The 24,739-nt window shown below is 38.5% G+C and overlaps 1 protein-coding gene across 2 annotated transcripts in view; it reads right to left on the bottom strand.

Moving 5' to 3' along the window:
• The window catches only part of LOC122805501 (putative methyltransferase DDB_G0268948), a 262,527-nt gene that overhangs the window by 117,558 nt on the left and 120,230 nt on the right, over window positions 1-24,739 (bottom strand). For both annotated transcript variants that reach the window (XM_044075693.1, XM_044075692.1), the window contains exon 2: window positions 21,254-21,414. In XM_044075693.1, the coding sequence (XP_043931628.1) occupies window positions 21,254-21,351 (98 nt within the window). In that variant the 5' untranslated portion in view covers window positions 21,352-21,414. The remainder of the gene's footprint in view (window positions 1-21,253; window positions 21,415-24,739) is intronic.

Genomic DNA, 24,739 nt, shown 5'->3' with positions numbered 1-24,739 from the left:
ATTATTAAATATTTTAAAACCTTTTAACTGTGGCTGGTTTGTGAAGAGATAAGTTAAGCTCTAGAGTACATTGCATATTTCTAGAGTTTACTGTCCAAGACACTCTAAATAAGCTTTGACTGTTTGGATAATAATATTGCACAGTAATAATTGGACACCATTTTAAAGGTAATAATTGGACACCCTTTTAAGGGCCTTTGGGTAAATGATAATATTAGCTGGGTGGTGGCAAGTGGTACTACTGTATAGTCTGGGTAAAATAACAGCCTTCCCCAGAAGTGTCTGTGTGGTTGTGTAAACTTTTATCTCAAAGTGTGTGTGTGTGTGTGTGTGTGTGTGTGTGTGTGTGTGTGTGTGTGTGTGTGTGTGTGTGTGTGTGTGTGTGTGTGTGTGTGTGTGTGTGTGTGTCAACTACTTGGGCAGGGACGCAAAGCACTGGTTGGACAGAGAGGGTGCTGGAGATTTTAGCTTGCCCAGCTAGGCTGAGATGTGGACCCTATAGCTGTGCCAGTGAGGAGTCTTATTGGGAACCTGGGGAGCAAGGGAGCAACCAGCCCTGGACTGACTGTGATCTCTCTGTGCTCTTAAGGGAAATTGCACCCTCTCTGGTGTTAGTGGAGAGGATTGAGGTGCCTTGATTGTCTGGGCCAGGGCACAGGCATCACAACATCACACTAGGGTAAATACACTGAGCTGCTAGGCATGTCACCAAGCACTGTCTACACTACAGGCAGACTGCCACAACACTAACCCTATTTACCTATGGGGGAATACACATGTAATTGCAAATATAGCAGGCAATATAGGCATGCAACAGCACAGAGTAACAGACACCAGTGTGAAAGTGCATACCCACAACCAATCTTAACACAGTCAGTCACATAATGGTAAGCCTATGTAATAGTACACTATATGGACTGTGTGAACAAAAGCCATCATCATGTTTGCTACTCACACACTAACCCTACATATACTGGTCAAATTCACAGTGTAGTGTGATGCTTGACTGTGGTATGGGACATGTCTCAGCCTGGAATACAAACATATATTTTTGGTTTCTTTTAAGTGCCTAACACAGATTTTACTTGGTCTGGTGGTTTCGTGTTTTCTACAAGGAAACTCAACTTGTTTAAAGATGAGCTCTGAAGGACAAGAGGATGTAGGCGAATCAAGGAAGCTGATTGGCCAGTTATCAGAACTCATCGATTTGCTTACGCCCCTCTGCCAAAACCTACTGTCTAATGCGAGTAACGGGCGTTCAGACGCCAACGGAAGTGGAAGGTTGGGTGGAAATAAGTCAAAAAGGAAAAGGGAGCTTATAGGCGATTTGGATGATGCCGGCGACCCAAAAGAACACATTTTTACCAGCTTTGATCCAGGATTAACACCGAGAGCGTTTCAGTTAGAGGCAGGGGAAGCGGAACAAGAAAACACTGATTTTAGCGATCTAGGTGCTAGAGCGAGGACTGGACATTCCTCTGGAGCACCTAAAGGTAATGTAACTTTTAATAACACTACTACTAACGAATGGTTGGATAAAGACTATTGTTTCAAAACGGACAGTAATATGATTTTTGGTAATAAGAAAAAACATGAAACTGGTGACAATGACTCTTATGTTGTGAAATTGAATAAATTGCATACTATGATGGTTAAGTTTAGAACATATACCTTAGAAAATGCCTACCTAACAGAATGTCTTGTTAAAGAAATTGTTCCAAAGGGACTTAGAGTGCATAAGTACCCAAACAATGTGGAAGAAGGTTCTATTTTTCATGAGAGCCTGGTAAAGACATTTAACAAATGTGGGTTAGAGATAGTAAAACTTATTATGGATAAAAATGATAGAAAACAGACCTCCCTAAGGAAAGAAATAGATGAGTTAGACGCAAGTATTAAGAAGGACTTGATGTTTGGAATTAAGGAAGAAAAAGAAAAATATTTTAAGTTAAGGAAAGATATTGATGGGAAATGTGATGATATCATTCAAAGGAAAATGACTAAATTAAGGAGGGACATCAATGAATATGATACCAATACTAGTTACCCTGCCCCCCCTCAGACCAAATGGGAGAAATATAAGTACAGGGAAAGATGGAATAATTTCAAAGGAGACAGTAAATGGTATGATAAAGAATATGATAAAGAATTTCCTCCATTAGAGAGGGATGAAATGAGACAGAACCGTACATATTTCGAGTCAGAAAATTTTCACATGGGGGGAGAAAGGGGAGAGGGAGACAGTATTGAAATGTACCCCTACCCACATGGACCTAGAAGGAGCACAAGACATTGTTATTTTAGATAATATTAGAAATACTTATCAAGATTTTACTATTTATAATTTTAGCAACTTAATATTAACAAAAGGGCATTTCAAATTGTTTAGCAAGGGTTTAAAATATATACCCCTTACCAGAGGAAACATTACAAATACGTTACTGGATGTAAAATTATTTACAAGGAAACTAAATTTAGAAGTACTAGCCTCAAGAGCGGGTTTCAATAGAAATAACATGGTTGAAGGTGAACTCACTAGAAAATCCACTTATAATCCACCGTTAATACCTCAGATTAAGAATTTTGAAACAGTGTTGGAAAGCGAAGTAAGAAAGTCCCATAAGAATAATAACAATAATAAAAAAGCCTTTACATACTATAATAACTTGAATGGAGAAGAAAAAGAGGTGTTAAAAGATCTGGAAAGCAATCACTCTGTAAGAATAATGAAACCAGACAAGGGAGGGGGATAGTTGTAATGGACAAAATAATATATGAAGGGAAAATGAACAACATTTTGAGGGATGAAACCAAGTATAAGATAGTATCTAGAAATGAAGTCAATAGGGCTTACTGTAAAATTTATTTATTAATGCAAGATTTATTACTTGAAAAAGTTATTAATGAAAAAATATTCAGATACTTAGAAGTAAAAAAAACTAGAACTGCAACAATTTTTGGAATACCAAAAATTCATAAAAATTTAGAAAATCCCCCACTACGACCTATAGTATCTGCTGAGGGTTCGAAAATAACACCACTGGCTAAATATGTAGATTCTAAAACAAAACACATTTGGGTGAATAAAAAGGTGATTTTAAAAGCTTCATGGGACTTTCTTAGGGAATTAAAGGTTGAGTTATATAGAAAGAACCTGCTATTTATTACTATAGACATAATAGACTTGTTTTCTAGTATACCATATGAAGAAGGAATGGAGATATTTGAAGAGAGTATATTTTCTGACAAAAAAATGACACGATATAAAAATAAGCACAGTTGCACTCATGGACACAATATTGAAAAATAACTTTATAATGTTCGGGGGTGAATTTTTTCAACAGACTACAGGTGTCTCCATGGGTGCAGCATGTGCACCAACTTTTGCAAATATCGTCCTAAGTAAATGGGAAGAAAAATATGTACTTAATTCTTGTTTTAGCAAGTATTGGTTAATATACCGTAGATTCTTGGACGATATAGCTATGTTTTGGATTGGGGGAACTGAAACATTTATTGAATTTTTTGAGTATATCAATCAGACTACCAGTTTTTTTAAAATTTACATACACTATGAGTTTTGACACTTTAAAATATTTAGATGTAGAAGTCTATAAAAAGGATGGTCAATTTGAAACCAGAGTTTATAGAAAAGATACTTATGTGAATTCCTTTCTGCATTATAATAGTGGACACCCCTTACATTGTAAGAAGAACATTGTGAAGGGTCAGTTTGTAAGGGGTTCTAGAATGACCAGTAATCAAACTGACTTCACAAATGAATATGAAAAATTAGAAAAAATGTTTAAAGACAGGGGGTATCCAAAAGATTTTGTAGAAAAAAATGAGAAAAGAGGTAGAAGAAGGAAGAAGTAATAGGTTTCACCCAATAAAGGGGATAGATTTCAATAGTCATTTTAATGAAGAAAATAGAGAAGAAACAAACTTAATGAAAGGGTATCAGAAGAGTATAGTAGTGGAATACAATTTAGTAAATATGAATTTGAGAAAAACACTGGAAAGAGAATGGAATACTTTTTCCTCATTCACAGATATAGACAAAATAAAAAAGATACAACCCAAAATAATATACAAAAATGCCCCAGATTTGAAGAGTATAATAGAAAGAATAGGACTTAACAAATTGGGGCTTACTAATAAAAGGACAGGAACTTACAAATGTGGGAAATGTCAACAATGCCCTTACATCATGAATACAAATGAGGTCTATATTTATAGCAGAAAAAGGAAAATTAAGAGTAAAGGTTCCTACAATTGTGATTCCAGTAGAGCAGTATAGTTAGTGGTATGTGAGAAGTGCCAATCCTTCTACATAGGTAAGACAGAAAGAAGTCTGAAAAAAAGAATTTACAAGCATGTCTACGACATTAATAGGGGCAAAGAAACTAGTGCACTTTATAAACACAGTAAGATTTGTAATGGGTATAGTTTTAGGTTTTTAGTGATAGAACAAATTAAGATTGATAGTAGAGGTGGCCCATGGCAGGACGTTCTTGAAAGTAAAGAACTATGGTGGCAGGTGAATTTAGAAGCAGGAAAGGAACCAGGATTAAATGATTACCTATCCATTATGTCTTTGCTGAAATTAAAAGCAAACAAAATTTAATTGTAATAACAACAAAAAGACACTAGAGGGGGTAAGATACTAAAGAAATAACAGCATTATAATTATGAATGGATTCCCTGTATTTGTTTTGAGAGAAATGGGTATATTCAATTTTAAATGATTTTTATCTATTTAAATAATAAAAAGTATTTAAACATGAAATGTTAAAAGCTTTTTATAAGAATTATAGGTAGGCAAAGCATTTTAAACATCAATACATTTTTTATATATTTTTCAAATGTTTATATTAATTAATATTCATGAACCATTATACTGAACTTGATTTGGTAAATTCAAATGAAATTGTGCTGTTTCATTGGTTTAGTTTTAAATAATTAATTGAATAAAGGTATATAAATGGATTAATTGGGATATGAAAGTTATCTGATGAAGTCCTGGGTGGACAAAAACGTAATTGGAGAAGGAGCGTTAATATTGTGTTGTGACAATAAAATCAGTTTTACATTACTTGGTTGGAGGAGTTTTCCTTTCGTAGGCACTGGACTTTTGGTTTTTTGGTTTCTTTTAAGTGCCTAACACAGATTTTACAAACATATAGGCTGACAGGGTATCAGAAACTGGAGCAGCATTCAACGTCAGATAGAACAGGACCAAGAATACTGACATCTACCCCAGTTTGTACGCAGGCCAAATAACATATTCACAATACACTGCTATATAATAGACACTCTGTCAACAATCACCATAAGTACACAGACCTCACTACTGCACAGACTACAACAGAATGTCCAGGTTTTGTTCTCAAATATTAGGCCTCCTATACATTACATGTCTGGCAGTCTGATATATCACTGGCTTGATATCAGGAATTGTGTCAGTAAATAAAGATATACTGTACATATCCACCTCTTACTGTATGACATATGAACAAAGGGTGACAGACTTGGGGGACAGAGGCACAAACACAGGGACAATATTGACATATTTCAGTTATAAACTGAGAACATTGCTGGTGTAACAGGGTTTGTTGTGACATATCTCTTCTGAGAGATATGACATCAGTAACGCACATGGATGTAACCATTTACTGACTATAATCATCAGAGTATGCTACTGCATCTATAAAGACAGAAAATGTGTGAGTAACACACCAAATCTAAGACTCCAAACTCTGGCCAGTCTGCAGATAGCCCTACAGGTGAGAGTTTTGTCAACCACATAACACTGTCATGCCAGACTTTAAATCATGCAGAACAGCCATAGCCACACAAACCCTGTTAAACATTACTTCAAATGTAGAACAGCAATACTTACATTCTGTCCCCATGTCTTGAACATCGCCCTCCAGTATTTGGCCTATCTTCACAGTCTTTGTTGCAAGAGGTACTTCCAACTACCCTCTGTGATGTTGTTTGTCAGACACTCACATGAAGTCCTGCTCACAGTGAAGGAAAAGGGCCAACACCCACTTGCAATGCTTAGTTATAGGAGTGTGTTTCCATGCAACTGGCGATAGGAATGATACCACAGCTTTTCCACATGCAATTAGCAAGTAGGGGACTCCAATTCATGCACAGGCCATCAGGTGATCATGAACATTACCTCCCAAAGTCAAGCTGCTGCCTTTGCAAAACAGATGCACTTTTTCACATTTACCAGAGAGGGGGAGAGAGAGACAGAGAGAAAGAAAGAAAGGAAGAGAGACAGAAAGAGCCAAGCGTGTTTGTGTATGATCCATGGGTGGAGAGACGTCTCTGGGTATTATAATGGTTGCCTATATATACATTTGTGGCTGTGGATTGTCTACAACAACCTCTATGATGTTTGACAACTGTTGGCCTTGTAATGTGACACTGGGACATATGGGTCCTCAATATGAAAATGTAGCAAAACCCGCACTGCAATGGATCCTGTTATTACACAATCACACCAACACAGGATACTGATCACACACACACACACACACACACACACACACACACACACACACACACACACACACACACACACACACACACACACTTGCCAGTACTGAGTTGTGAACCCCTACCTAGCTATGTATTGCTATTACAGTGTTACGAATTTATCACATGCGCTATGGAGCTTATATGTTGGAGAGCTGACCAAATGTTATCTTTCACAGTGAGTGACATCAGCAGTTCTAAAGGAGAGGTAAGGGAAGTGTAGTAAGTGTGAATGTGCACAAAATCAGGTGTCATCAAAGACACACACACACTCACAAGCACACACATTTTCACAGTTGCCGGGACAAGGATTGGAACTCCTACCTAACTAATTTGCTACACTATGGTATTACACAGTTACTGCATGCACCACAAAGCTTATGGGCTGAGATTGTCCACAGGTATCTTTGAAGGTGAGTGATATCAGCAGCAGTGCTAAAGGAGGGGTAAGGGAAGTGTAGTAAGTTTGAATGTGCACAAAATCAGGTGTCATCAAAGACACACACACACTCGCACACAAACCCACACATTTTCACAGTTGCCGAGACAAGGATTAGAACTCCTACCTAACTAATTTGCTACACTATGGTATTATGCAGTTACTGCATGCACCACAGAGCTTATGGGCTGAGATTTTACCAATGACTTATTTCAAGGTGACTGACATCCACAGGAGTGCTAAAGTAGGGCAATGGGAAGTGTAGTGAGTGTGAATGGCCTCAAAATCATTCTTCTCCAAATGCGCGGGCGGGCGCACACACACACACACACACACACACACACACACACACACACACACACACACACACACACACACACACACACACTTTAACAGTCGCCATGTCTGGGATTAGAACTTCTACCCAACTAGTTTGCTACACTACAGTAATATGCAGTTATTGCGAGCGCCACAGAGCTTATAGGGCAAGACTTGTCCAAAGAGTTATTTCAAGGTGACTGACATCAGCAGGAGTGCTAACGTGGGCAATGGGATGTGGAGTGTGTGTGAATGGGCCATAAGTAATTCCTCTGGAAACACACACACACAACTTCACATTTGACAGGACTGAGTTTACAAATACTACATGAATACCTATTTGTACTATCGTGTTACACAGTTATCACAAGCACCACATACACTATAGGGCTGAGGGCTACCAAAAGGAATGTCTACAGTGATTGACATTAGCACATCATGTGATATACACCAATTGGATGTGTAGTGGGTGGGACAGGCCTCAATGACATTCTCTCTGTTACTGTCTTGTCTCTCTCTTTCCCACATCTCTGTGTATGTATGTATGTTTGACATATTATAGCCTGTCGGCCTTAGACATGTGAGGGTATTCCTATCCAATGTTTATGAAGCATAATTGGTATGCAATTTGGTGTGTGTACACAGACATCTGCAAATGACAGACATGTGTAGTCCATTGTGTTGTCAGACATGGGCTTAATTTCTCTAAGTGTAGAAGCATGTCCAGTATGACCTTCTGTATTGAGTGTGTGAATCCATTCCAGGCAGGGTTGTACTCCAGTTCAGGCTTTGGTGTTCTACACCTACAGCTTGCAACCTGTTTCTGCAGGATATCCGTAGATAAGTTGGCAATATGGAGTCACAATGGGCGAAAGATAGGGGGATACTGTAACTATTGCTGTCTGTGCTGCTTATGTTACATGGTTGCTGTTAGCAGAGCTATTCAGACATATGTACTGTTCTACACTGTGATGTATTATGTCATCAACTACTGACAGATAAGATTATTTGCTCACAGTTATTTACCAGGAAATACAAGATGAATGAAGCTGAGTCCAGTATTGTGGTCCGCAGCCTACACATTCTTGCACACTCCTGCCATTCTGGAGGGGTAGCTACAGACACTTGCTGATGGGTCTGTGTAAATGCTTCAGCAAAGAAAGTCAACACTGGTGATACTGTTTCCAGAATGTGTCGAACAACCACGAACACTTAACACACCAAACACTTTATTATAAAACTTTCACGTCTACACCCTTCATCAGTACATAGTAACTGTGTTTTCTCAACATTTAAAAAGGAGATACAATTAAATCACATGCTTCAGCCAGCCTATCACTCTAAACAATTCATTTTTAAAGAGAAACTAAGAGCAAAATTTTACTATCTAGAGATATACTAAATGTAAAACATTTAAAAATTAAAAAAAATCTAAAAACATATTAAACTATATAAAATAGTAAACATATATTCTTTTTACAATAAACAAACATATACACATACATTTATATTCAATACAATTTTATAATCCATCGTAAAACAATTACTATTCATTTGCGGAATTAAAATTAAACTTTCTCTCTTCGCTTTTTCATTAAAACAGGTTTCAAACTGACCGCATTATTCCATCCTGGACTCATATCAGCTTGAAGTCTAATAATCCATTCAAATTCTTTCAATTCTAACACATTATTCATATCACCCTTCCTTACACCCATCTCAACCGTACATATAACTCTAAATTTAAATCTATGCCTTTCATCCTCATCAATAATATGTTTACTTAACTCGTTTGTTAATATCTTCCTTCTTATATCTGACTTATGCTCTATGATCCTTTCCCTTAAATTTCTGGTGGTCTTACCCACATAGAATGATGTACATGCCATGAAGGTAGCTAAATAAACCACCTGGGTTACATTACAAGGGTGATATGAATAATGTGTCAGAATTGAAAGAATTTGAATGGTTTATTAGACTTCAGGCTGATATGAGTCCAGGTTTGAATAATGCAGTCAGTTTGAAACCTGTTTTAATGAAAAAGCGGAGAGAGAAAGTTTAATTTTAATTCCGCAAATGAATAGTAATTGTTTTATGATGGATTATAACATTTATTGAATATAAATGTATGCGTATATGTTTGTTTATTGTAAAAATAATATATGTTTACTATACTATATAGTTTAATATGTTTTTAGATTTTTTTAAATTTTTAAATGTTTTATATTTAGTATATCTCTAGATAGTAAAATTTTTCTCTTAGTTCCTCTTTAAAAATTAATTGGTGTTTAGAGTGATAGGCTGGATGAAGCATGTGATTTAACTGTATCTCCTTTCTAAATGTTGAGAAAACAGAGTTACTATGTACTGATGAAGGGTGTAGACCCGAAAGCTTTATAATAAAGTGTTTGGTGTGTTAAGTGTTCGTAAATGTTTCAGCACCCTGGTAGTATGGCAGCTGAGGATCCCCTTCTTGTACATATATAGACTTAACAGTGTGGCCATATCCTGCTGTGGCCATACCTCTCAGCTGTACAGATTCACCCTGGTTACCCAGAGGCAGGGCTCATATCTGTTCAATTTCCCTTCACATTGTGGTTTACGAGCAGGTTTGTAGCCACCCATTCCTGGGTTTGCAGGCAGGGGTAGTATGGGCACAAATTAGAGTGTCAGACTTCACACACTTCATGACGTCCATGGTTCTCCACCCCCCCTCTGTTATTCTATCCTCTTCCTAATATTATGCGAGTGATATCTGAGAAGTATCCCTATAGTTGGCCCTTCATCCCAGTAGTATTTACTGATTGGTCCACAGTTCATGCAGTAGGACATGGGGGGTATGCTAATGGGATTTGTCAACATGGCCTTGCATTTGTGTTGTGTTGACTGTGTTAGGTTGTTAGGACCCAATGAGATACCATACACTGGCACTACGGGTGAGACACTGGCATTTGACAGAGGATTGTAGGCCATTTGGTAGTGATGCAGGCCATCTGTAGCAGGCCAGTGCATTCTGTCACTCCTACAGTCCCAGGCTGCGAGCCAGTGGATTTCCGTGGGGTGACAGGGTAAGCGTGCGAGGTGTTAATGGCAATACTTCCTGCCCATATTGATCCATTGATCTGGATGCAGGCAGGGTGCTGCTTACAGATAGGGACACACCTGCATAGGACACCTCTTTAGCATGCTGCATTTTGTGGGTATCCCCATACAGATGTGGGGTCATACTGTACTCATTCCCAACAGCAAGGATATGACCTGTGACAAACCTGTGGCTGATAGTGGGGTCAGCTGAGTGCATGTGTGGTATGGAAGCTACTTGCAGCTGACTCACAGATATACCTGGAACATTCCCCTTATGCTGCCTTGTGCGGGGACAAAGGCAGTCTCTCATTATTTCATAACTGTGCCTTTTGTGGTCTGCCAGTGACTGACCAGACTACATCAGTATTCCATACTACACAGACACCTAATGTGTTACTAACCTGTATGTACAATTCCAAAGTTGTGTGCAGTTGACAGTTACATTTTATGCAGTTTGTCTAGGGTACTTCCACCTGTGTACTGTGTGTATGTATGTGCCCACATTCATAGCATGTCCATCTTTCAGACGGTGACAGATTTTGACATCTGGACAGTGAGTATGGATGACTGCTGACACGGGTATTAACATGGCCCTGTCAACCACAGTACTGCCCATAGGCCACCAAGGCACAACCCTCCATGCCTACATGCTGATCACTTCCAGACAACATTGAACAAACAACTACCTAGCACACAGACCCCTGCATATTGTACAAATGCAACAATCTATCCTGTAGATTGGGCCAGCTCGGGTAATCTGTGCTCCACTGATATTACTCCTCACACATGCATGTTACTGCATTTCTACATAGGATTGGGGGGGGGGCACCTGACAACTTTTTGCTATGACTGTACTGGTATTTCAGGTACTCTGATGGCTTCCATTTCATATTCTATTCTGACCTATCATGCACACTGGAAGCATATCAGTAGAATACAGACATTTCAGTTTCAGACTTCTTACTCTTAAGAACTAACATACAACAGCCAGACCTGTTGTAGTCTGTCTGTGTAGGTCTGGGGGCGGGGCGGGGGGGCTGTTCTCCATTGCCATCAACTGGAGTCCTTAGCCCAGCCTTTCTTTATGATCATCTACACCTGTCCTTCTGGCTGAGGCTGGTGGTGGGTATGTGAGCCTCACTGACATGCATGTGTGTGTCCTATGGACACACACAATTATTTGGGCTACCAATGTACTGCGGTGCGATTTGTCACCTTGTCTAGTACTGCCTAGTATGTTGACACCAGTATTTGTTATGGATTTCATGCTGCCCATATAGGTGTCCAATATCTGCTGCCATCCCATTCAGCCACCCGAGTCCCTTGCATGCTCATGTCCATACCATACATATAACTATCAGAACATACTAGTCCATTCAGTAACTGATACGAAGGGTGACTTACCTTGTGGCTTGGCCAGTATTGAAGATGACGCTGGATGGCTATGTCGGATGCACATAGTACAATACCTATACATGGTAAAGCACAGATAGTGTCATGTCTGGCATCCCTTTTACTGTATGTCAAGTCAGAGAGAGGTGTCATTCCCTGGGTCCCCACCGTGTCAGTGTATGTGCTATGTGTTGCCTCTTTGCCAAGGCCTGGGCATGCCTACAAGGGCAGGCTCAGGATGTTCCTCCTCCGAGTCGCGCGGTGCCTATGCTGGCCTTGACAATGGTGGGGGCTGTGTGACCCTGCCCCATGCTGTTCCTGCTGTTTCCACAGGATCATATTGTATAGCATGGCACATACTATGAACATTTGCGTACATGTAGCTGGAGAGTACTGCAAGGCTCCACCAGATATGTCCAGGCAGCGGAACCGTGACTTGAGCATCCCAAACACATGCTCTATTATGATCCTGGTTTGTGAGTGTGCCTCATTATGGAGTTCTTGTTCAGGTGTGTGTGCATTTCTGAGGGGTGTCATCAGCCACGGCTCCAGTGAGTAGCCAGCATCCCCCACTAGAAGGCCATATGGGATGTCCCCACTGGCAAATGACTGGTACAGCTGTGTCATATGCCAGATGTGAAGTCATGATAGCTTCCAAGGCTGCCAGCACACACACACATTCAAGATAATGCCCTGGGCATCACACACGACCTGGCAGTTGATGGAGGAGAAGCCCTTGCGGTTTTATGTAGACCCTACCCCACTCGCCGGGTGGTGCTTTGATGTGTATACGCATGCAGTCTATAGCACCTACTACCTCAGGGTATTCTGCTATTTGGTGGAAGAGATGCATATTGCTGGTCAACGCCTCACGGATGTTAAGGAAATATATGTGCTCACCAGCATGTGCTGACATGGCATCCAAGAACTGGTGGAGTACCCTGGATGCTGATGCCTGTGAGATCCTCATGATATCCCTAGTTGGCCTTTGGAAGGTACCTGTAGCTAGTATTCTTAGGCCTACACATACCTTGGTATCCATTGGGATGGGTTCCCCTCTGTTAGTTCTGTGTGTCAGGCACGGCCGGCACAGCTCAACAATTTACTGTAGAATGTCCCTGTCCACCCTATAGCGCTCCACTATCTTCAGCTCATGTAGCCCCTGGTAGGTTACCCTGGGTCTGTACACTCTTCTCCTCCTCCTCACTGTGGGATGGTCATCAGCACTCATATTCTCACCACCCTCAGCCTCTTGCACATATTAGTGTACGTGAGCAACAGCAGCTTCTAACATTTTGTTAGTTTTGTCAGATAAAATATACCCATCTGTATATACCGGTGGTGTAGAGTTTGCAGGAAAAAGCAGACTGAAAGGAGTTTGTATAGTTTACAGTTGTGTGCTGGGTTGCTGCCTGTGTAATTGGCTGATTCTGATACATTTCACCTGCTAGCTATGCTAGTTTTCCTTGATTGCCTTCCTACTGCTGTTTCCCCTGCCCACTTCCTCCCTATTTAAGCCCCGGAGCACGCCACACATACCCAGTGCTCAAATGTAAACAGTGCTGCCATTTCCTCTTTTTTATTTATTTATTTCTTTGTTTAAAATCCGGTGTGTGGCACGCAAACCCATTTAGGCTATGTACACAGTGCTCAGGCACATCTGACAAACCCCCTTCCTTAGCTGTTCTTAACTAAGGGCAAATGCGGGCCACAGAGATCCAATGAGCTTACAGAAAGCATGACACACCCCCTTATGAAGTGATTCAGCTCAGACTTGTACTGTTCTATTGCTGTAACTACACGGTTAGGTACAAGCTGACATTCTGAAGAAATCTGTGATTCAGTATAACTCCCCTCATTTGCATACCCCAGTGTGCAGGTCATTAGTTACTGCACTTAAACAGACTCTTTCCCCTTGATAACCAGGGCTCAATGGTATTGTTTATATTCTGCATGCTACTGACTATAATGGCAAAATGCAGAATTCACTTAAAACTGACTTTTCCAATTTTTTTTTTTTTGGCATGATCCAGTTTGCGTGCCACTGCCCTAAGCTTAAACGGTCAAGATCGGCCAAAACAAAAAAAAAGTTTAATTTAAAACAAATAATCTGTTTTTAATGCCAATGGCCTTATAATTGGCCATTGGCATGTGTATTAAACATAATACATGCTTTTACATGAGCTGTCATGCCTCAATTTTGTCATTTGCAGAAATGTACTCAGTTATTTTCTGAATACATTTCTGCAGTGACACTGTTCTAGCAGGGAGACCTGGCGGCTTGCTGGATCACAAAATCACCTCATTTGCATGGTTTTCACCAGCAAATGAGGTGATTTACAAATTTGCGGGTTTTCCGTGCTAGAACAGTGTAGGGCTGCTTGTGCACATGGAAACGACACTTTCCCAGATCGCTCAGCGACCATTTTCCATACAGGAGCTCCTACACTGTTCCTGCATGGAAAATACGGCTTTGTGAATCACGAGGAGTGACTTGTTTGGTCAATACCCATTTCACTACCATGTAAGCAGCATTTCTGTGACAGATGGGGCAATAGTATGGTTAGATTATTTTCTCCTTTTCCCTACTGCTATGTAATCTCAAAGTGGGGTATGGAGGTAATGTATCCCTAATTGCAGGCCCCCATGTGGGTGTGCTAGGGGCTTGCTTCCCGATGAAAACACCTGTCATTTGATCAATGTTTTCAGTTAAACTCTTCATCAGTGAAATTTCATCAAGGGAATGCTGTTCAACAGAGTGATCATACACACCCACACACACACACACACACACACACACACACACACACACACACACACACACACACACTACACCCAAAATAGCAAATGATATACCAAAAAAGGTTTAAATAAAAATCAGTGTTAATATCATATCTGCAAAACATAAAACCGCACATAACAGACAGCATTTTAAGGAGGTAATCTCCCTGCACCCCTTGTGAGGGGGGCAAGCCCCCCACACCCCAGACTTAAATACATCAACGGTCACATCAGCTTAAAAAAAGAAAGACAAAATACCAAACAACATCAATCTACTCACACCTCTCAATTTCTTTGCACAAGAAATCAGGACAAAGCACAATTTTTAGATATATTTGTAAATTCACTTAAAATGTTAATAGAACAATAGATTTTGCATCAACGTTTAATTCTTCTTCTTACTGATCAGAAAGTTAAGTGGTGGTGCTGCGGTAGCGTTGTCGCCTCACACTAAGACGTTGTCCTGTTCGATTCTCAGCTAAAGCGTCTTCTGTGTGGAGGCATGCGTGAATGGGCGTACCTTCGTTGAAGGTTGTGCGTCAGGGCTGGCAACTCGGTACGTAAAAATCTACTACCAATCATTAGCGGACCGGAGTTCCACTGTGGCGACCCTTAACCGGGAAAAGCCGAAAGATACTACATACTACTACTGATCAGAAAGTTAAGTCCTATGTCTGGCATTACTTACTAAATGTAACCTCAATAACTGACAAGAAAATCAAACACTTTATGAAATACAAGCCACAATAAGAGGCAATATCAAGAACATTTTTCAAAACTGTAAACAGCTGATAACCATGCTGATACCATAACTGAAACAGTTTTGCATTATTACTGATCATACAACCTAGAATTCACTCCAAATTCCTTTTGCTCAAACAATATACCCACACAATGTTTTGAACTTATGTGCTTTCACGCAATTAGACAACCATTTACCCTTTTGAAAGATTACTTGTTTGGCTTTCTTTTCGAAGTCAGCTACTTCACTGACTGGTTGACCACACAAAAGTTCTTGAGTTACACGAGGATTCAGAAATCTTTATCTCCTTTCCTGATTACAATATTATGTTCTGACCATGCTAACTTTCTTAAAATTATCTGTAATACTACACCTCCTGTAACAGCATCCATTGCCTCCTAAGCACATTTCAGAATATGCATTCCTAATCTGTTTGCTACTGCAACTAATTTTTCTGGTCTGGAGTTTTTATGAGCTTAACCTAGTAACCTTGAATCATTACTCAACTGATAAAGATATAGCTGCAGGATCAGTCACATGTGTGTAATATAAAAACAGAGTATCTGCCTATTGGCCTTTTCCATTGTTGAAAACTTAGACTGAAGACAGTGACTGTGCCTATATCATAGGCCCAATTTCAAAAGACTTGCTCTCAGTGTAAGAGGTCACTTACACTGACAGCAGGTCTTTTGGAATCTGGCCCCAGTGTAAGCCTGTTTAAAGACAGCCTTACACCGAATTAAGTTATTTACAAAGACAGCAAGCCTTTTGGAACCAGCGCAACAGTTTTAGAATCTAGCCCCATGTATTAAAAAGTGTAGTAAAGTGGAGAGATGACCCAGTTTGAATCATTAAAAGTGTTGGTAGGCAAAGAAATAATACTATACAGGAGAGTATTTCACTGATCAAACCAAGACCAAAGAACATACTTTATAGACAAATTCTAAAGGCTAGGTCTGTGTTTAGGAATCAAATAAAAATCCCACCTTCCCCACCATCAACAGAAATCAACATTAACTGCATGTTAGAAGAAAACTCAATAAATGTTTGGGTAAAAAAAGAAATAACATGCTTACTTAGTCAGTGAACATGTCCTGAGTTAATGTACTGAGAGTATTGTTTGGCTAACCTCTCCACTTAATTGTGAAATACAAATGTAATTTTACACTTTTGAGCACCCTTTTCTTACATGAATAAAATGAAGTTTGACAACCAAAGACAACAGTCATACAAAAGTCACAGACTGTTAAAGACAGAGATTTTTTTCTCATGGCACCTTCTAAGCCAAATTCTGAATAGCTACATCACATGATGAAATAAGCAAGACAATTATAAACATTGTAGAAAAATGGCAATTGTAAATATGAACTGATCGGTATGTTCAACCATTCTGTCTATAAACTTGGATAAAAACTGAAAAACATATGTTAACATAGAGTTTCTGAATGGAGCAAGACAGATAGCTTCTAAAGCACACTTGTGGTCTACCAGGATATCAATGTTAAACCCTCTGTTACAGTAAATGCTTTAGGATTAAAGGATTAAACTTCAAAATCTTCTGACTAACTGGTGAATCACTTTAAAAGGAATAGCTCTGCTCTCCTAATTATTTTATTTATTTATATTTATTTATTTTTACATTTGTTAACCGGGTTAGTCTTTCTGGGTTCTTAGAAGCCCTTGTTCAGCAGAGACCAGAGGAGAAAAGCTCCCAAAAAAGTTTTAAGTAAACAAATATTAAGAACAAAGATAAACCCAGATCACATTTTAAGTATACATAATTCTAAAGTAATTACATAAAGTAATTACATAACATGCAACAAAGGAATATACAGAATGGATGGAAATACAATATAATACATATATGGACATTTTCATGTATTATGGCAAGAAACTAAGCAGAAATATGGTAAGACTAAGTTCAATACATTGCTGAACCAAGGTACTAGGCATGAAGTAAGTAAATATACAGCTAAAGCTGTGTGAACTTTGGAAGTTAATAAATAAATTAAAGAACAGTAATAAGGGATTATGGGAACTGAGTGTAACATGAGCTAACTAGTATGGAATATGACAGAAAGAAAATGTGTAGGTAGTAATAAGAGAGAGAGCTAGAAGTGGTACAGTTAAGTTAGGTTATCCCTGAATGTTTCTTGGGTATTAGTTTAGAGCATGAACATATCCAATTTGATAGGAAAAAAGATTTAAGGTGTTTCTTGAAGGCATTTTTGTCTTTAAAGTAGTCTAAGGGCTAAAGGGAGTGTGTTCCAATTTTTTGCAACTGAGTCACAATAGAGTAATTTCCCAAAGATTTTGTTTGGCTTATGAACTTCAAGAAAGTATTGATTAGTACTTCTTAGTGGGCATTGAGGAGTATAAAGTGTCAGAGAATTTGCAAGGGATGGGCAGGATTTAGGATTGTTTAGTATATTGTGGGCTATAATGAGTTGGGATTGAGGCAGTAAGTTGGAAAATTCAGGCCAGTGTAAAGCCTTTAATGAGAGGCAGTGGTGGGATTTGTAAGGTTGATTTGCAGCAAATCTGGCTACTTTGTTATATGTGGTTTCTAGTTTGGATATTAGGTTTCTCTGTAGATGGGTAAGAATATATGAAGCATAGAATAGGGATGGTAGAAGCAGGGATTGGGCAAGGGATGGCCTGGATGAACAGGGAAGAAAGTTTTTGTGAAGGTAAAGCAGACCTAGTTTTTGGTGTGTTTTTTTTTATTGAGCTATGAATGTGATAGCTGAATTTAAGTTCATCATCAATTATTGCTCCAAGGAGTTTTGTTTGGTTGTCAACAGAAATTTTAGTTCCATTAAGGGATGTTATGGAAAAGTTCTGTTTTGCATGTTCCAGATTTTTAGGTAGGAAAAGTAGTAGCTTAGTTTTGCTCGCATTTAGCAGGAGTTGGTTGGATTGTAGCCAGTTTTCAACTGAGTGGAGGGAGTTTTGTGTAAGGGATTGAAGGTTTTCTATGTTGTCAGCACAGATGATGATGGTTGAGTCATCAGCATACTAAATGGCACATTAATCCATGGAAACTATGCATTGATACACAGTACTAAGGTTTTCATGTACCCATTTTGGTCACCTGTGGAAAGGTGTCAGGGTGTCAGTGAGGTATTCTTCACCCACTCCTTCCCATAAGACATCTTGATAACTGTGGCAATTATTTTGACACTATAATAATGACTGTGCAGCCTCAGAGTTAATTATAAGTAGTTGGGAAGATGGGGTGAGAAAAAGGCCCATGACATGGGGAGTACAAGGGCTTTTGACTCAATGAAAAAAAATTTTTTTCACCAGTGTTCTAGTCTCTGTTTTCCTGTATCATCTGATCCCCATCTGACAGTCTGGTAGAGAATCTTTTGGCTTATATCTTTGTGTGGTTGCCTGGAAATGAAAAGAAAAATGAAGACTAAGCAAGCAGTTACACTGGATACCAAACAGTCCACAGTATCTCACCACAAACACCCTTAAATACTTAATTAGAGTTAATGATATGGCAGCATATCCACGCTAATTCTACTGGGCTGTTTATGTATACAATGTTCTTAACTCCATGGATGCCAGTTCTTAATAGCCTGAGGTTATCTGCATGCCTTTGGCTAATTCGGTAAAGCTAAAAGCAGTGTTACTAAAATGTTTACAAGGAAAGGCTACTGCGGACAGATGGTTAGAAAGTGTGGTCCACACTTTACTTTGGAGGACTATAAATCATTTATAAATAAACATAAACCACGTTGTATCTCTTACCAAACATTGAGCTGCAAATGAGTAAGCAGAAAATGTTATCCAAGTGTTTTAGAAAGCAACCAAAGATGCTGTGTCTTTTCTTTTTTTCGTTTAGGGCCATATAACGGACTCCTCGGTCCGCTGATTGGCAGTGGATTTTTTTTTTAGAGTACCCAGCCCAGCCCTGACACACAACCTTCAATGACCCATTCACGAAGACGCCTAAGGCGGCTCTAACTGGGGTGAACACAACAAGGGAGGCTTACTGTGAACAGACAATGCTACAGCACCACTACAGTGCGGTAACAGTTCCCAAAAATAAATAATTGCCAGTCAGAATAGATTAAATTCTCTTAGCATGCCAAATTTCAGTGTACACAAACCACTGATTTAGTATCAGCAAATGCTGTTTAGGAACTAAAAATTGAGGTCAAGACTGTACCTACTGAAACCTGATGTTCAAAAGCCAGTGCAGATCAGACAATATGAGCACATTTCTGAGAAGAGAGACAGAAGCTCTTCCGCAAGGCAGTATATGCTGGCATGTGATTACAGGTCTGAGAAATGGAAACCAGATAACAGGACCTGAAGTGCAGCACACCTAAAGTTTACTAATGACATAAGAAGCATTAGATCGAAACATCAAGTTACATTAACTCAACCTGTTCACTTACCATGAAGTGTAGTACTCTTAACAAGATGAAGTTTTGACAGAGCCAGATGACCGGCACCAGACTCAAAAGACACAAATATATGAAGATTATATATGTATCTGTGTGCGCACATACTGACAACAAAAAAAGGCTGAAAACTAAACCTCAAGGTACCTCAGAAGAAAGCAAGTCAACATCTGTATACTCAGATTTGGTTTACATGCAATCTGTCAACAGCACGGTTAACTACTCACTCCCTGTAAAAACGACAGTGTCAAGTTATACTACAGTGAGTTAACTCACATCCAACCAGTTACAGCATATCATGATAGATTTCATTTTGGTTATGGCTATGCAAGTTTGGAATCGGTGAATATACAAGTAAGGCAGGGCAGTTTCCCCATATTAGGGGTGATGTCCCACACTCAAACAATATATTTCTGTGATGAACAATTCATGGATATGTGAAGATGGATTGTAAAATTGAAATATCACTTCAGAGTATGCTTGGTCACAAAAGAAAAATACTAGGTTTCTTTCTGTGATGGGATTGTGATTCTCTGACATGTTGCTGGGCAGTGCAGTCAATAGTCTGGGACTGATATGAGTATGGATGTTAGCAGTGACTGATAAATTCTTATATATTCTCTCTCTGACACACACACACACACACACACACACACACACACACACACACACTTTTTTCACAAGACAGTTTGCAGTAGTACTAAGACAGTATTTCAAAATAACTGCATTTCCAACCCCAAGCAAAGTGAATAGCACACCATTTGTGTTAAACTGTTTAGCAATTGTAGCTACTTTGTTACAAAAATGATGGACTGTAGAAGAGAAAAGATTTGTGGGTCCCTTGTTTAAACTCAGTATCATTAACAAAATAATGCCTCCCTCCAAAAAAAAAACAAAAGCTGTGTGATGTTTTATCATTACTTGTCAATGGTGCATTTAACACATTTAAGAACTTGAAGTTCTGGATACAAATATGAAAGTAAAGTGGGCTGCATAATTATTTGTGCCCAACTGATTTATGGCTGTAGCCAAACTTCACAAGTGTAGCTCATTACGAGGAGCATTTCTCAGTTTGAGTTTTAAAATGTCCACGTTCCACATAGGGTCTATGACACATTCACTGCCAAGACATTTTCTTTTGGCCACTATCAATGGTAAGTAACACTAAAATCAATAATTCCTCAAAATAACTTCTTGCAAATACAAAGTTTCCCCACTGAAGATGCTGGTAAGCGGTTACTACATGTTACACATTTTGCTGATTTATTCCATATCGTGATAGATAGCATTTCACATTCTAGGGAGTAAAGACTGAGAGATATGAATACAGCCACTGGCACATAAAAGGCAAAGCAGAGATTGCACAACAGTTGGGATTTAACCTGGACAAGTGTTGTCAAGTTTACCACGTAAGCCTGAGTAAGATATTAGACGAACCTACATGATGTACAACATTTAAGCTGAAATAAATAGCTCAGATACCTCTAGGAGAAAACTGTGCTGTGCCTAGTAAAAGCTGCATTTTACCTGTAAGAAACATTTGGGATGCCAGGGACTTTTTGAGCCTCAAGGATCTGAGCTTCACTTACATCCAATCCAACAACTTTCTGGAAATAAGGTGCCATCGCCCGGGCACAAACTCCTGTACCACAACCCACATCTACAGCAAGGGTGAGAGGACCTTTATTCTGGAAAAAAATAATGCAATACAAAATGTTAGAATCTTATTTTGTCTTCTTTAAGTTTCAAAGATTAGAGGTATCATCATCCTGTTATATAACAAGGCTACAGTATAACATCTTTTCTCTCTCTTAGTCTTATGCAGTAATATTACCATTTAAATCCATTAGTTATAACAGTTTATATGCTTGCAATAAATACAGTGTATTACTTGTCAAATAAAAATATAAATTCAAAATGTAGGAGTAGAAAGGATGAGAAGAGACTCGTCAAGACCAAAGTAATGGTGCACAACACAGGCATCTTATATGTTATACAAAATAAGGGCACACAGCTGGAAGTGAGGTTATTAGCAACAAAAAGAAAAGGTACTTGGGGCTAATCATACCACAGGACCTAAAATAAGAAAATGATGTGACAATTCAGCAAGGAACGCTGGCAAAATGTTATCATACAAAGGAAGAGGCAAAATCTGAAGACAGCAAAAAGTCTTTATCCTATATTAACAAACTGGTACGATTCAACATACGTAGTGCGCATTTCTGAGAACTTATCTTTTTATGGCCACAGACTGGATCGATGTAGAAGACAGGAGGGCAACAGAAATTGAACATGAGCTATACTTAGCCATATAAGAGATACTAACACAACTTATTTAAATGTATAAAGAAGGATGACAAAGGAAGAACATGACGGAAACTTTTAAGTAACTTTAGGGTATCAATTATATACCAGACAACAAAAGGACAACCTGAAGATATAGTAGGCAGCACAGGGAGAAAGGAACAGACATGACTTTAGACAAAAAGGGTAGTGGATGACAAGAGAACAGTACAAGTGAAGAATAAATGGCACAACACAATACATGCTAGCTCAATGAAAGATGTAAAAACAAAAGTTGCTGTCCATTAAACAGTACCTTCAACTTATCATACAGGTAAAAATGGAGAGGCTAGATGAAAAGAAGTGGTCTTTATCAGTCATCAAAGTCCAGATTTCCACCATCTGTATCCCCTTCAGACTTTTAAGAAGATGTCAGCTTACTTAGAATCAGATAGCAAAGTTTACAAAGAAAAGACTAGGGTATTTATCTGGAGACAGGAATATGACAACTGAATGCGCAAATATCTACTACTGTGCATTATGTAAGACTGTCCACCTTCATTACAATTTTTTTTTATTTAAACTTCTGGCTTGAGCAATTAAGAAGTGTTAAGAAACTGAGTTAAAAGCAGAGAAAACTGAATATAAAATTTCACTCTGTGCAAATCTTTTGATTATGTTTCACAGTCCTATATTCTTTACACCAGGTTTTCAACACTTCCATCAATTACAATTAATGCTAACTGTATATTACATCATATTTTACAACAGCAATGGGATATAGTTTAAAATTAAAAGCAGTTTAACCTGTTTGCTTTCAAACCCTTAATGGCTTAAGAAAATCTATATTGTGATATTATTGTTCTTAGATAGATAGAGCCCAATCCTAAAAGACTTGCTCATGATGCAAGTGACTTACTACAGTCTAAGCCTGTTTTACAGAAAAGCCTTACATTGGAGTAGGTCAATTACCCTGTAACCACTAGAAAAAAGAAAGGCAAATGGTGCTTCAAACAAAATACTATAGTAAAATAAGCATATGGTAAAATAAGCACTAATGAAAGATTAACAGTACATGCAAATTAAATTTACACTGATGGAATTGGATTAAATAAAAATACTTCCTTTACATCTTTGGGACTAGTAGTAAGTTCAAATCCACTAAAAACTATTCATTCCTGTAGCAGTATGTTGCACAGAAATGCAGCACACAGCAGGCCAGCTAAACAGAACAGCACAATCTGCTACACTGCAGAATTAAAAAAAGTCACAGCTAATCAGGAAAAAAATTACAAGTAAAACACTTAGAATATCAGCAGTTCCCTGCTCTCACTGGAAAAAAGAACTGTTCCCAACAAACAAAATTCTGGCAAAATAAACAGTACTAAGCAGATAAGCAGTAAATGGACTTTGAAGGCATACACATGGAAATTGATCAGATAAAAACACTTCCCTGATATCTTTGGGAATGGTAGAAAGGTTAAATTTGGTTAGAAGTGGTCAGTCCAGTGAAATTGCTTAAACAAATCACGGTGAAGTAGGCAACAAGCAGTTGGCAAATGTGAGTTTTAAATGGAAAAGCAAATGAAACTCTATTCAATTGATTTTTGCTGAGAATTTATGAGGGGACATTTGCACCACCTTAGACAATTTTGCAACTTCAGGGACACTGTATTCTAGAATAAGGAATCCTCTACTGCAGTAGCTCCTTTCCTAGATGAGTAAGGTCTAGACTTCCAATGAAATGAACAAGAGCACAAATTTTCAACTGCAGATTTCACACAAAAACAAATTATGTTTGAATGAATCCTGGAAACAAATAGGAATACCTGGAAATGAAGAGCTGGGGGAAAGATCTGTATTTAAAAGACAGTGAAGATGGAAAGTGGTGGTTATACATTAAAGAAAATTATTTACTCACAATATCAGTAGGGAAACAGCATAAGACTGAATAAGTAAGGGTGCAGGTATGGAATAAACAGGCTGCCAATGCTGGGGTTGTGCCCCATTGCCAGGCAATTGATAAACTTGCAATTTATCTCAACGTACCACCTTAGTTCTGGTAGCAAAGGAATCCTACAACAGTAAGTCACATAACCAAACATGATGAGAAAAACGATAGAATATGAGTTAATAAGGAGAAATCAATATGAAATGGCATACAATGATAAAGGTCATGGAGGAATGTTGTTGCTGTCTTTCGGCTTTTCCCAGTTAGGGGTTGCCACAGCGGAACTCCGGTCCGTTAATGATTGGCAGTAGATTTTCACGAACGCCAAGGTGCCAGCTCGACGTTCAACTTTCAACGAAGGCATGCCCATTTACGCATGTGTTTCGAATGCCCACCCAACCGCGGGGAGGACATGCAGACTCCACACAGAACGGGAGAACCTCTTGTTGTGAGGCAACAAAGCTACCTCTGCACCACCGTGGAACATTATATATATATATATATATATATATATATATATATATATATATACATATACACACACACACACACACACACACACACACATATATATAGATATATATATATATATATATATATACACACACACACATATATATATATATATATATATATATATATATATATACACACACATATATATATATATATACATATATATATATATATATACATATATATATATATATATATATATATATATATATATATATATACACACACACACACGCACGCACACATATATATATATATATATA

Source organism: Protopterus annectens, chromosome 6.part1, assembly GCF_019279795.1.
Source record: "Protopterus annectens isolate FY-2018-M chromosome 6.part1, PAN1.0, whole genome shotgun sequence".
In the NCBI taxonomy this organism is placed as follows: domain Eukaryota; kingdom Metazoa; phylum Chordata; order Ceratodontiformes; family Protopteridae; genus Protopterus; species Protopterus annectens.
Note: the sequence above shows the minus strand (reverse complement) of the source record. Positions and strands in the feature narration are given on the sequence as shown.